This window comes from Mirounga angustirostris, unplaced genomic scaffold (genome assembly GCF_029215605.1).
Source record: "Mirounga angustirostris isolate CCGP_5_RB_7025 unplaced genomic scaffold, mMirAng1.0.hap1 SCAF_4, whole genome shotgun sequence".
Classification (NCBI taxonomy): Eukaryota; Metazoa; Chordata; class Mammalia; order Carnivora; family Phocidae; genus Mirounga; species Mirounga angustirostris.
In genome coordinates, this window is record NW_026991712.1 from 147,665,805 (window position 1) to 147,679,974 (window position 14,170).

A 14,170-nucleotide genomic window follows, 5' to 3' on the forward strand; every position below is an offset into this window, starting at 1 on the left:
AGACAGGAAAAACAAACTTTGAGAATGCATGTTTTTTTTCCCCCCCTTCAGATCTGGTTCTCCTTAATTCTGCAGCACTGTTAATCTCTGGGTTTTGTAGCTGAGCGTTTCAGAAACCCGTTTGTTAGTATTTATCAGCTGTTTGCTGTGTGCCAGGCCCAGGGCTGAGCACGGAGCCCCTGAGAGGTGAGGCCTGGCCCTCCCGCAGGAGCTCCCAGGGGAGGGCACCGACCGGAAGTCGGGGAAGAGCGGCCTGGGTGCCAGCGTGGGGCGGGCGTAAGGCAGGCGGGCACCGCGCAGCGGGCCCGAAGGAGGAGGATCCACCCTTCTGGCCACCACAGCCCAGCCTCAGCCAGAGAGGTGGCTGTGAGGACACATGGCTTACGCACAGCCACACGCCCCCCGCCCAATTTGATGGCCCTGTAGGAGAAGCCTAAAAGTAGTCCTGAGGAGGATAATGAGAAGTCGTGGAACCTTGATGAGGATTCAGTTCACTAACTTGAGGCTGCCTGTGCGAGATGTTGGGCTGGGGCCCAGGGGCCCAGCACAGAGAACCCCCGTGTCTGCTTGCAGTGCACTCAACGGTGGTGGGGTTCCAGACATTGAAGGATGGCAGTGCAGCAGAGGGTGCCCAGGTTGGAGGGAGCAGATGGGGGGACCCAGCAGAGCTACCGACGTAGGGCCCACTGGCCTCTCCCCAAACCTTCCTCTGTTCCAGGATAGTCTTGCTTCCCTCGGAGAAAGGCACTGATCTGTCCCCTTAAGGCATCATGTTTTGGAGGGTAGGCAAGGGTAGTATTCCTGGCCTGAAAAGGTCACTTTAGCTGTGACATTGAATTTGTAGTATATTTTAATGTGGATCGTCCACCAGACCCACAAAGGCAAATAAGAGAGTAGACACTCTGAGCTCCCCCTGCCTCTTTCTGCAATGCACATAGGGCTTTACAAGCAATGAGCCTTCAGCCTGGTCCCCAGAGCCCCCAAGTCCATCTGGCCCCAGGGCCAGGTTTGTTCCTGTGAGCAGACCCCAGAGGCGTTGGTGACAGCATGAGGAAGGAACCTGGGCTGCAGTGACGTGCAGTCCAATTAGATGACCCGCATGGGCTCAGCTGCGTTCAGGGTGACTGCACAGCTCTCAGCTGCTGCGGCCTCATTCCAGATTGTGAGCTTCCAGAAACACAGGCTCAGGCCTGCACCACCTCAGGCTCTGTATGAAGGGAGGTGGTGAGCCCCCCATCATAGGATGTATGCAAGTGCAGGGATGGAGACAGAAGATCTCTGAAAGCACACTGTGCAGGGGAAGAAAGCCCAACTTAGACATCAGAACTATCTGCTAGTTTTCTTTCCCTGCATCTTTATAATAACGATGACGACTCACGGAGTGGCTCAGAATACATCTGACATCATATTGGGCGCTCTGTCCACTTTGATTTATTTAATTTTACCCTCATCCTAACCTGTGAGGTTGGTGCTGTGTGGCCAGGACTAACTTGGCGAGCCACGTCTCTGAACCTTGGTGTTCTGCTCTGTGCGGCAGAAACAAGGACTTCTCTCACGGGCCTGAGATGAGGCGGGGCTCAGCAGGCGCTGACTGTTAGTGCTCTGCTCCGGAGCTGCCCGGGGGTCAGCACAGCTCTTCCTGGGCCTGTCCTCCAGGTGGCCAGAGCGCAAGCGCAGACTGAGAGCAACACAATCCAGTGGGGGGGCGGGGGGGGCTGGTACTTCGCCCAGGTCACGAGAGTCCCAGTGTACCAGCTGGAGAACACAGCAACCCTGGGAGCAACACAGGGCTCAGAGACATTAAGCATCTTGCCCGAAGTCACGCAGCCAGTGAGAGCAGATGGGGTTTAAAACATGGTTCTGTCGACTCCAAAGGTGATGCTGATAACCAGTGTGCCTTGCCGATTGCCAGTCCTAAATACCAGATAGAAGCTCTTCTTTACTGATTCCTTTGGACTCTCAAGCTTAGAGGACTTTCAAAGTTAATTCCAGTTTGAACATAATCTGTAGTAAAAGTTTCCTCTTCTAACTGCACTGTCTTAAGTAAGAGCAGATCAGGTAGTGAGCTCAGCGTGGCCGGAGGGAAGCAAGCAGCAGCAGCCATGCCTCTGGCCCCCACGGCCCCCAGAGCCTATCCTGCTGATGACTGTCTCTGTTCTCTCCAGGTTGGGACCCGGCCTCCTCTCCCCTATGGTCAGCCCACTGAAGGGGCTCGGGCCACCACCGCTGCCACCATCCTCTCAGAGCCATTCTCCGGGGGGCCAGCCCTTCCCCACACTCCCCAGCAAGCCACCCTACCCGCCTTTCCAGAGCCCTCCACCCCCACCTCTGCCCAGTCCACAAGGTAGGCTCTGGCCGGGGGCCTCTCTCCATAGACACCCACTGACTCCTGCTCGGGGTGCCCGAGGGGAACGGGGCACTGACCTGGGGGAGACAGTGGGTCGTCAGAATGAGGGAGGGCACTGAGGGCCACCATGGGAGAAGCCAGGAGTCAGGTGACCCAACACGCCTCGTCTGGGGCACTTCCTGGAGGAAATTCCACCGGAGGGGTGAGGAAGAGTTTGTCCCATGGACAAGGCATTGAAGGGAACAGCATTGCCGCTGGCAGGGGTGGGAATGGCCTGCCACTTGGAGGGAGGTGAGTGAGCAGGCATCTCCGGAGGTGGGGATGGAGGACCGACAGTCCCTTTCCTCAGAGCACTGCATCAGCCACAGATGACTCAAGTCAGGTGCCGCCACATGAGGCTACCTTACCCGCCCCCGCCCCGTGGCAGGCAGAGAGCTGGGAAAGGGGCCCGGGACCCCTGGCACCTTCTCCCCCCTGGAACCCTCTTCTCTCCCTCACACCCAGCATGGCTGGACAGGACGATGTGGGAGGCTGAACAGCGCAGCAGGGACGGTCCCCTCTTGGCCCCCGGCTCTCTTCCTTTGCTAATGCAGCCCCTGTTGCCTCCCTCTGCAGGGTACCAGGGCACTTTCCACTCCATCCAGAATTGCTTCCCCTATGGCGACTGCTACCGGACGGCTGAGCCCGCAGCCGGTGGGGACGGTCTGGCCGGGGAAGCCCACGGTTTCAACCCTCTGCGGCCCAATGGCTACCACGGCCTCAGTGCACCTTTACCTGCCACCGGTAAGCTCCACCTGCATGCCTCCCTTCCCTGACCACCTACCACGGCCCAACCCTGTGCTGGGTGCTTATGCACATTGGCCTGAAGCCCCGGGACGGCCCAAAGAGGTAGAGTCATCGCCACTTGACAGAAGGAGAAATTGAGGCTCCCAGAGGTCCCAAGACCCCACAGAATTGGCACTGACATCCTGCCTGCCTCCAAAGTCAGTGTTCCTTCCACATCGTCACACGGCTGATACGTGTCTGCTCTCTGGCAGGTTTCTGAAGACAGAGAAGAATCAGACTTGAGAGCTTGGAGTCTAGTTGATGTTTCGCTTTAACTATTTACTGAGCACCTACTGTGTGCCAGGCACAGTTGTAGACCGTGGAGATACAGCAGGGAAAGAGACAAATACGGATCTCTATTCAGCAGATAAAATGAGACCAGAGTGGCCACACTAGTAGGAAAGGACGGAGCCTAGACATTGTGCTTGTCCCTTGTGCTACATCCGTGTCCCCTCCAGGGCCCTGGGCCTTCCACAAGTAATGCCCCTGCCACGGGGGAGAAAGGCAGCGACAGGCCAGGGTGGAAGGGCTCAGACCAGCAGGGCTGGTGCTGATCAGAGCAGGGCATCAGAGGGGTGGGGCCAGACCCTCCCGGAGTAACTCAAGCCACAGCCCACCCCAAGTCAGCCTCCAGGCCCGCATCCAGGGGAAGCTACGAGGCCTGGGGCAGGGTGGGGGCCCCAGACAAAGGAGAGCCTGAGACCCTGTGCCAGAGGCCCCTTGGGCGGCTCGGGGGGGGTGCAGCTGGGGGTAGAAGATTAAGGACATAGGGATAACCACGAGGCCACAGATGATGAGATGCGGAAACCTGGGGGTCCGTCTGCACGTGGTCCGTGGGTTCCTGCTCGCACACATGCTCTCACGTCTGTGTAGGTCTCCTTTCTTCACACGTCTGTGGCACATGTCTGTGGCGCCTGTTGTGTCGTAGGGCCTGCCCAAGTGGACTCCAAGCAGTGCGAGCCCCCCGAGTGTGTAAAGAGCTCGCAGGGCACAGGTGCTCATGTCTCACACGTGTGCAGACATCACGCTTGGGCCGATGTTCATGCCCTGTGCACGCACGCGCATGCTCCCTAGCCCCGTATTCCCACCTGCCCGCACCCGGTGTTGCCCCGAGCCCATCCCATGACTCCTGTCTGTGCGCACAGACTGCGTTCGAGCGTGCTGTGTGTCTGCGGGTGGTGGCGGGTCACATCCGTGCGTCATCGGCAGACGTGTACCCCATCCCAGGGTGCGTGCGGGCGGGGGGTGTGTTTCCTGTTTGCACACACGTGGGTTGGTGTGTGATGAGGCCTGGCCAGCCATTCCCAGCACTGCTGGCTCTCGCCCACCTCATCCTCCCCCTGCTCCATCCGGCCCATGGCGGGATTTCTGGGTTTAGCGGCAGGAATAAGTAACTCGGCAAGTAACGGGCAAGAGGCAGCTTCCATGCCCCCACACCAGCGTAGTGGATTCTTCTGGCCCCCTTCCTCCCCTGCTATCTGGGTGGCAGCCCAGCGTTCAGGGCCCATTCCAGGACCCGCGAAGCTGTCTACACCTCCTGCCAAGCTGAGCATAGACAGGCAGGATTGATCCAAACTAACAGGGTGGGGCTGTGGGGCCTCAGGAGTAGTTTGGCTTAATCCCACTGCACAGATGGAAAGACTGAGGCCTGCCTATTTTCGGCTACAGAAATTTGTGACAGCAGCTCAGGGACAGAGCTTAGGGCAGGGACTGGATAAGTCCCTCCAGGTTGAAGGCCTTTGAGCAGTGACCCCACACAGAGACAGCACGTCCAGTGGAAGAACCAGGTGTCTCGGGGCCAGATGGATCTGGGTTCAAATCCCAGTTCCCTCACCTACAAGCAAGTGACCTTGGGCAAGTGTGGCCTCTCTGAGCCTGCCTGCTCAGCTATAAAATGGGATAATGACTCCCACCTCACAGGACTGTTGAGAAGCTTAAGTGAGATAGCTTCAAGAACCCTCAGTAAGAGCCCAGTGAGTGCTCATCTCCTTCTTCGGGTTTCTTGTGTCTGGTTGGGTGAAGGAACCTGAAAGGGTGGGGGTGGGCTGGGTTCCCTCTGCCAGGAGGGGACCAGCCCCCGAGGGCAAGAACTGTGATAGCCCAGCCCTCCCTTCCCCACATTCTGCCCTACAGTCCAGCACTGGACGACGGACTGCCCCAAGGTCGCCCGTCTGTCTGTCCAGCTGCCCTGGGCCCCTTGGGGGGAGTGCAAGGCCTAGAGCGCCTCCTCCCACCCACTGGCTCCCCTGTCTGGAAGAGCAGAGGCTCAGGGCCCGGCCGAAGGGACAACCGTGAGAAGGGACCCTGGGCAGGAGGATGGGGTCAGGGGGCTGGGAAAAGATGATGAGGCAGAGGCCCTGCGTTCTCCAGCCCGAACCCTGTTCCCCACCGTACCCACAGGCTACGAGGCCCTGGCCGAAGCCCCCTGCCCCACGGCACTGCCACCACAACCACCCGAAGACATGGTGTCCAGTGGCCCCGAGGACTGCAGCTTCTTCCCCAACGGGCCCTTTGACCACTGCCTGAGTCACATCCCGTCCATCTACACGGACACCTGAAGGAAGGCCCCGGCCGCACCTGCACCCCCCCCCCCCCCCACCGCAGACACTACCTTGCCTGCTAGCTGTCCGTCCCCACCCTCTATACACCCAGCCTGAGCCACCAGGCCGAAGCTCCCCACAGACTCGGGGTGGCCTGCGCTGGCCAGGGACGATCCCCTGAGCCCGATCTGGCTGCTCGGACATGCCTGTCAGGATCCGTGACCTGCGACGTTCCTCTGACTGTGTTTTCCTTTTCTCTCCCCAATGGTTTTGAAATCACAGACCTCGTGTATATAAAATGTACAGAACTTGTTTTCCATTCCCCTTCCAGTTTTATATTGTGGGTTTTTACAAGAAAAACATTAAAAACTGGAAACGAGACGTGGGGACCTGGTTCTGCCCGCGAGCCAGCGTCGAGACCAGCAGCACGGTGGAGGGGTGTGTAAGGGAGCCGGGGCGGGCGCCTGGGAGGCGCGGGGAGGGGGGCCCGCCGCACACGGCCCGCACCGCCTGCTGGTCCCAGACGCGGCGCAAGGCAGGTGAGCCGACCAAGGCTAGGGCTCACACTGGAAGCCAGATCGCCTGGCCTAGACCGTTGCTCTCTGCCCGGACTTCTCAGCCGGTAGAAGAACAGGCTTCCAGGCAGGCACTGGCTTCGGGTCAACAGGGAAGGCCGTGGGGCTACAGGGCAGGCCTTTTGGAGACAGAGCCCAAACAGCCTCCTGAAGGCGGGGGTCAGGCTACGGACAGCGTCCCTGGGCCACATATCCCCACCCCACCCCAAGCCGTCTGGGAGGGGAGAAGGAAACCAGTTCTAAGGGCACCGAGGCTCCATCAGGGTTGCTGTCCTCCCCTGCCTGGCTCCCTCCCCATCATCCAGGCCTGGGCAGATGGCCTGGACAGTGTCCTACATCTCACCACGTCACCCTGAAGGTCACCTGGTTAAAAAAAAAAAACGTCCTCCAGGAAGATTCCTACTTCAGCATTGCCGAAGTGAAATGCAATAAGGGAAGTCACGGGTACTGCAGACCTACTGTGTGCTGGGCTCTCCTCGGGCAGCTCTGTGTCGAGCCTCCGGTCCCCCTTTAGGTGAGGCAGAGCAGTCACGATTCAAACCAGCTCAAAGGAACGCCTCTTTGTCCCACATGGCTGGGGCAGGGAGGCAAAGCAAGATGGAAAGATCTAGTCAATCCTTCTTTTTTTTTAATGGTTTATTTATTTTAGAGAGCGCAGGGTTGGGGAGGGGCAGAGAGAGTCTTAGACTCTGCACCGTGCGTGGAGCCTGACTCAGGACTTGATCCCACAACCCCAAGATCATGACCTGAGCCAAAATCAAGAGTCGACGCTTAACCAACTACACCACCCAGGCACCCCCCAATCCCTTCTTTATAGAGAGGTTCGGGGTTCAGAGAAGCCACCCAGCCAAGCGGTGACAGAACTAAGCCTGCCACCTGTGTACGTGCCCGGTCTCTCCCTGCAACCTAGGGAGGCCATGCGTGCTGCTCTGTGTCCAGGGCCAGCCTGTCGGGACTGTGCCTGGGTTCCCTTCCCTCTGGCTCTCAGCTGGCTCCAGCCAGTGAGGAGCCCCGCATGGGAAGGGAGGAGGAGAGCAAGGGTCACTGGGCGGGCTCTGTCCTCACTCAAGAGCCCAGCTCCAGCCACGTGGGCCCCCCCACACTGTGGCGGTCACGGCAGGGCTCCCTGTCTTCCCTCTTCAGGCATGGGCTGGGGGCTGGAACTGCCCCCACTCAGGAAAGTCTGTCCCTCATTTGCCTGCCACCTGTTCACGCTGTTGTACATAACTAACTAACCCTTTCCTTCAACCCTCCTCACCTGCCCTGGTCAGACGCCCATCTGCTTCCTGCCGGAGCCTGACAATGACCCCATTTTACAGATGCAGAGACTGAGGGACCGGGAGAGCACAGCCAACGGGTGGTAGAGCAGGGATTCAAACCTGGGGATGGGGCTCCAGAGCACATGCTCTCACTCACTGCACTTCCAGCCCTTAAGGACTCAGGGCAACCTGGCTCCCACCTCCTGCTCTCAGCCCCGTCCAGGCCCCCAGCAGGGAGATTCCAACTGAATGCCACACAGCACGTGGGCAGCTGGGATGAGGACCCAGGGCTCCTGACTCCCAGGCGCCCCTGATCCCGTAGTCCCATCCTCCACTGGTTTTATGGAACTAATTAGGTCGTGGCAAAATTCCTTTAAAAGAGATGCTCAGGAATCAATACTGCATGTCATTGTAAGCACTTAATCTGCTCCAGATAAGCAGAATTAAGCCGTACAATGAGGACATATTTCTATTAATAATGAAAGGGCTGAGCCGTGAGCAGGAGAACACACAGGGAGCTGGCAGTTGGATCCCATTTAGTTTCTGAGAGACAGAGAGAGGGAGAAAGGGGGACAAAGGCAAAGAGAAACAAAAGAGAAAGAGAAAAGACAGGCGAGTGAGCTGGAGACAAAGGCCCGGCACACAGTAGGGACTCAGTCATAGCAGCTTTCATCCTGACCCTGAGCTGTAAGTGTGACTGCCCCCTTCCCTTGCTGGGGTCTCCTCTGAGCCTCCGCTCCTCCTCTTGGCACCAGGAGGCCTCCCGCCCAGACGCCCGCAGGTCTCCATCCTAGTCTAGCGAACACAGCAGCGGGTGGGCCTCTGCAGCAGAAGCCGCCAAGAGACTGGACCCAAGCTCCTTCCCGGCCATGCTTTCTAGCAAACACAGAACCGCGGCCCCTCTCGAGCTCCGACCGAGTGCCCGGGCTGCAGCCAGGACTGTGCTGCCATCACGGGGCGGGGTGCTTACTGCCCCCCTCACAAAGGGGCTTCGGGTCAGGTGGAAATGGTCAGGATCTCGTACCTGGAGAGGCCCTGGGGGATGGACCGCCGCTTGGGGCCCCGCGGGGTCTGTAGGGCAGCGCAGCTGAGTCTGCCCAGGAGGCCCCAGAGGGGAAGCCAGGGTACAGGCTTGGTGCCCAGGCCTGCCAGGTGACTGCACTGCCCTTCCAGCCCAGCCATGCTGGGGGGCCCCTGCTGCCCTGCCCTTTGTCCAGTCCAGGCTGAGACTGACCTGTCCCCCACCCTGCCTTATCCCTATCTCCATCAGGGCCCCTGTGTCTTCTGTCTCTTCCTGGGCCTCTGTCTTCTGTCCCCTGTCCCTGTCTTCTGTCTCTCCCTGTCCCCCGTCTTCCATCCATCCCCCTGTCCCTCTGTATCCCATTGTTCCCTGACCCTCTCTGCTGTCCCTCACTGCTCCCCTTGGTCCCCCAGTAGCTCTCTGTCCCTCCATCCTCCGTCTCCCCATCTCTGCTGAGCCCTTTTGTCCCCCCATTTCTCTCCTCCCCCCCTTCCTCTGCCCCTCCCAGTTCACTCCCTGTGTCTCTTTTTCTTCTGTGTCTTTCCCCTGCCCTCTTTAAACTGCAAGTCTTTCTTCTGTGCCCAATTCTCCCTGCCTTTGCCCCCTCCTCGGTGACTCTCGCTTCACTGTCTGTGGCCTAAGGCAACATAGGGCTCTAGTGGCTAGGGGGAGAGGACCCAAAAAGGGCGTCCCAGAAGAGTGCTGGTGGGACAGGCCCTTGGGGCAGGGGCCTCTGGTCACTCACTCCCCTCCTCGGCCACCTACAAGGGGTCTCTGGGGAGAGTGGGTATCAGGACCTCCCCTTCTGCCCTTCATGGCCAGGCCCAGGGTCCCTTGATGCTGGGCACAGGGATTCCCCATCCCTGGATCTGCCGGGACTCCCTCGGACTCCAGAGTCTCTGTTGCCGCTGGCCCTTGGGGTCCCCCATGACTCAGGCCACCAGAACTAAGAGGCCCACCGAGGCCACCGGCTCCGCCCCCTCTCCATGGATGGAGGATCCCAGAGCACATGGAGAACGGGGCACCAAGCAAGGGGGGAGCCGTGGGTGCCATGCCCGCTTTGTCCCTCGGGACGCCCCTCTGCCCACTGCTGTGAAGGGAGCGGGCGAGGCTCCCCCTGGAAGCTCGGGAGGCAGGTCCTGCTCTGCCCTCCGCACGGCTGACTGCCCGGCCCCTGCAGCACACAGCAGGCGCTCAGTACTTGTTTGCTGAATACATCTGAGGGGCATGAGAGCCAGGAGCGAGGGACCCGGGCCCCATCTGCACAGAACCTCACGCAGAATGGGGCTGCAACACGCATTTGTGAGCTCGCTGCCCCGTCCAACCCCTCGTTTTCCAAATGAAAAGACCGGTCCCAAGAGTGTGACGCGTCCAAGTTTACGGAGCAGGTCAGTGGCCAGCAGTGGAGAACCCAGGCCTCCGGTCCCCAGCCTGCCCCCTGCCCAGCCCATCCTGTCTGCCCACCTGAACACCAACGGCATCCCATGCCTTCCGGCTCTGCCGGGACCGACGTTGTTAGGGCACTCTGCGAGGTTAAGTGTCATTAGCCCATTTTGCAGAGTGACGAACTGAGCCCGAGAGAGTGAGGGCAGAGCTGGAAGTCCAGAGCCGGTCTGTCGCACTAGCATCGGGCTGCCCTCCCCTGCCGACTTGGGTCCCGGGGAGCGGCCCGAGGAGATTCGGTGCCCTCCCTTCTCCGCCAGCCGGAGGGAGCCCTTAGGCTCTTACAAGTCCTGATTTATATACTCGCCTGGGCCGGCAGCCCTGCCAGGGATTTATAGGTTTCTAAGTAATCGTGTCTTTGGAGGGAAATGCAAACGGGCGTGAACCAGGAAGGAGAGGCTGCAGCCCAAACTGACAGAGCCAAAACTCTTCAGTTTATTCCCAGGGGCCCCAGGGCCCGTGGTGTAATGGGCCCTGCAGAAGGCCCGCCAGGGGCCAGTGAGGCATCGGGCCTCCAGCAAGCCGCGTGCCAGGCCTTTCCACCAAGGAGATGTGCCCTGTGTCTGCAGGAGGGTGGGGCTGCTGCCTGAGCTCCCGCGGGGCCGGGGAGCATGGGGCGCGGTGCTGGGTTTGGTCAGAGCAAAGAACGGGGGCCGCCGGGTTTCAGGATCACTTGGAGGAGGTGGGAGTGTGGAGGGGATGGAAACAGGTTTTGCCTCAAGTTGAAAATGTTGAAGCTGGAGGATGGGCCCGTTAAACTATTCTCTGGGGCTGGTTATAATATCCTCTGTACTTTCATGTATATGTGACATTTTCCAGAAAAAAAAAACTGACCCAGTCCCAGCGTGGCCAGGGTGGGATTTCCTTGCTTCCCAGGCAGCCTAGATGGGTACGAGAGGCAAATTCAGACGAGGGCCCTGGAGGGGGGTCTAGGGCCCAAATTCGTCTTTACTGTAGGCCTGTCTTGTCATAGCAGGGGCCATGTTGGAGGTCTTGTGTCCCCAGGGCCTCACACAGGGCCTGACACACGGTTGGTTTTCTGGATTAATTTGCCAGTGACAAATGAAAGTCTGTGCAGAACACGGGCCAGAACGGGGAGAAGTCCACTCACCTCACACCTGAAGCTGGTTGCCGGTGCTGAAGGTGTGCCTCAGAGTACAAGAGACTCAGGGGGACTTTGAAGACAACCCAAAAGCTCTGCAGAGTGCCCTAGAAAGAGGGTGCTGACTATACTGGGAGACCCCCGAGCAGGCTGGGACCCCAGGAGATGGGGCTGGGGACAAATCTCAGATTTCTAAAAGGCAAAGCCCTCTAAAGCAGAATGGACTACTTTAGGATGAAGTGAGCTCCCCATCCCTGGGGGTATGCAAGCAAGAGTGGACAGGAAGCTATGAAGCAGTCCTGTCCCTGGGTCAAGGGTTTCAAGGGCTAGACCGCACAACCTCCAGACGCTTCTCAGGCCCAACCTGAGACAGCAGCCATCTCCTGCCTACCCAGGCAGCAGTGGGGCCTGCCACCCAGCATCGTTCCTGAGCCTGGACTGAGGGCAGTGTGTGTCCAGGTGATTAATTGCGCGTTCGCAGGGAAAGCAGGTGGCCAAGGCTTGGGTTACTGCCTAAATATTTTCTCAGAGGTTCGGGGCTGGCAGACCTCACACCCAGGCAGCCCAGGACAGCGGGAAGGGGCAGCCATGATGGGGGCCTCTGTTCTCGTGTTTCCCCGACTAGGAGCTTGTGTGTTGAGAAACCAAACCTTGTCTGGAGGCTGCAGGGAAAGAGCAATGTTGACCCAGGACTGCAGGCTGGAGTACACGCGCTTCTGTCGGCCTTTGGAATCTGGAAGGCGGCCAGGCCACAGGTGGGACAGCATCTCACCAGCATTTCCCCTCACAGATGGGGAAACCGAGGCTCAAGAGTTCAGACTGGCCCCAAGGGTGGGGGCAGTGAGGGATGGTTGTGAGGTACAAAGAGATTAAGTCTCAGAGAAGGAAAGGCCCCGCCCAAGACAGCTCAGTTTACCCATTTGCGTAGCTTAAAGCAGAATCATCTTCTCCCCCAGTGACGACATATTGGAATCATCTGGGAGTTTCCACACCTCCACACACAGACCCCACCTGTGAGCAGGGGGATCAGCCCTCTGAGGGAGGGCAGGGCTTCTGTGTGTGGAAGGCTCCCCCAGAGGCTCCAGTGTGCACAGGGAGGGCTGGGAACACTGGCCCAGGGGTTCCACCAATGGCTCCCACTTACCCTGGGCCGGGCACCGTGGGCGCTCTACATGTAGTCATTTAACCTTCACACAGCCCTGCAGGGCAGGGCCGGTTATCATCCCCATTTCACAGATGAGACGACCGACGGCCCGAGAGGTGATATAAATTGCCCAGCCTCACACACGGGCAAGCCAGGCTTCGGACTCCTGTCCTCCTGACTGCAAAGCCCTTGCCCCGGGCCAGCCTCTGTGCCCCAGCACTTTGCTGTCCCCCAATCCCTACAGTGTGTTGTGATGCCAGGTTGCGATGCGTTCCTGGGATGGGGGGGGTCAATCCCAGTTACCACCTGGGGGAATCGAGAGCTCTAGTAGAACAGAAGGTCTGCCTTGTGGGCTGTGGCTGGGTGAGCTGGTATTTTCACCCACGCTTGGCACTTCGCCCTCACCTAAGATTTCCTCCACGTCAGTCTCGCCTCCACCGCCAGACAATGAGCAACCTGAGGTGGCAGCTGGCAGGGGACTGGAGCCCGATCCCCGAGAAAGGAAGTTCAAGGGCTTCTCCTGCTAGGAAGCAAAGGGGGAGCGGGAGGACGGCCCCAGGGTGAAGTCACTGAACCCTGCACGAGGCTGTCTGCCAGGCCAAGCAAGGCGCTGCATGTTGGGCCGCCGTCTCCACAGAGACTGGTTTTACTAGGTGGCTCCATGCCCCAGGGAGGCCTGGAATGTAACGGGCACATGCCACTCTCTTTTTGTTGATGGAGAAACTGAGGCTCAGGGAGCTTGGCGCTTTTGAAAGATGGGGAGGACCAGTGTTGACAGCAGGGATTCCGGTGTCTCCAGAATTGCTCCAACTAGGGGGCTGTAGGTAGGTCACCTCACTGAGTCTGGGGTTCTACTCTGTCAGATGTGACGATGGCCCTCCCTCAGCCCACAATTAAATGGGGCAATACTGTCCCATAGTAGGTGCTCAAGAAATATAACCATATTGCTTCCATTTGAGGACTGCCCATTAGACAAATGCCCCAAGTAGTCTCCCCATAACTCTAAACCAAATTTCACGTTGCAAGTAGGGAAACTGAGGCCCAGGAAGATGGTCTGAATGACTGGGAACATGTGGCAATTTGGCAGTGGATCTGATCTCAGGATTCCCAGGGCAGTGCTCACATCACCCCAGGCTGTCTTGGGCAGAGGCCTCACTGGTCAGAACACCCCAGCCTATCTACGCAGGGCCTGTGACCTTGATTCAAATCCTGGCTATGCATCCTTAGACAAGCTCTCTCTGGGCCTCCATGCCCTCAACTAAGAAAAGGAAGGGGCGCCTGGGTGGTTCAGTCGGTTGGGCGTCTGCCTTCGGCTCAGGTCCTGATCTCAGGGTCCTGGGATTGAGTCCCGCGTCGGGCTCTCTGCTCTGCGGGGAGCCTGTTTCTCCCTCTCCCACTCCCCCTGTTCTTCTCTCTCTCTCTCTCTCTGTCAAATAAATAAAATCTTTAAAAAAAAACAACAATGAAGAAAAGGAAAACCACGGTCCCACATAAGGTGTCCTGGGGAGTTGCTCCAGGTCAGGTCACCCACGTCTTCCTTCCACACAACAAAGCACTCAGTATGTCACACAGCATGGATGCCAACAGGCTGGCTGGGGACTCCCACACAGCTGTTGCCCCCGGACCCCCACCCCAGGAGATGGCCCCAGCTCCCGAGTCTCATGGCTTCAAGGTCCATTTGTCAACAAGACCTAGAGTTTCACTCAGGCCATCTCAGAAAGGACAATCCCTGTCTTACAGATAGGAAAGGATAGGAAGTTGCCCCCAAGTGTAGAACCCAGGCCAGGACACTTCTGTCACAAGTCCTTTTCCTGAAGAGATCCAGCCCAGAGAGACTTTAGACTCAGCTGTTTCTCATTTTCCTCTTGAGTCCCTTGGCTCATGCCGATCAATTCATCAAACTGTCTCCACGTC

At 58.6% G+C, this 14,170-nt stretch overlaps 1 protein-coding gene across 4 annotated transcripts in view; it reads left to right on the top strand.

Moving 5' to 3' along the window:
• Positions 1-6,086, top strand: part of GLIS1 (GLIS family zinc finger 1) — a 223,851-nt gene extending 217,765 nt beyond the window's left edge. For all 4 annotated transcript variants that reach the window (XM_064589121.1, XM_064589120.1, XM_045897659.3 and 1 more), the window contains 3 exons: positions 2,166-2,344; positions 2,963-3,130; positions 5,573-6,086. In XM_064589121.1, the coding sequence (XP_064445191.1) occupies positions 2,166-2,344; positions 2,963-3,130; positions 5,573-5,730 (505 nt within the window). In that variant the 3' untranslated portion in view covers positions 5,731-6,086. The remainder of the gene's footprint in view (positions 1-2,165; positions 2,345-2,962; positions 3,131-5,572) is intronic.
• The last annotated feature ends 8,084 nt before the right edge of the window (positions 6,087-14,170 follow it).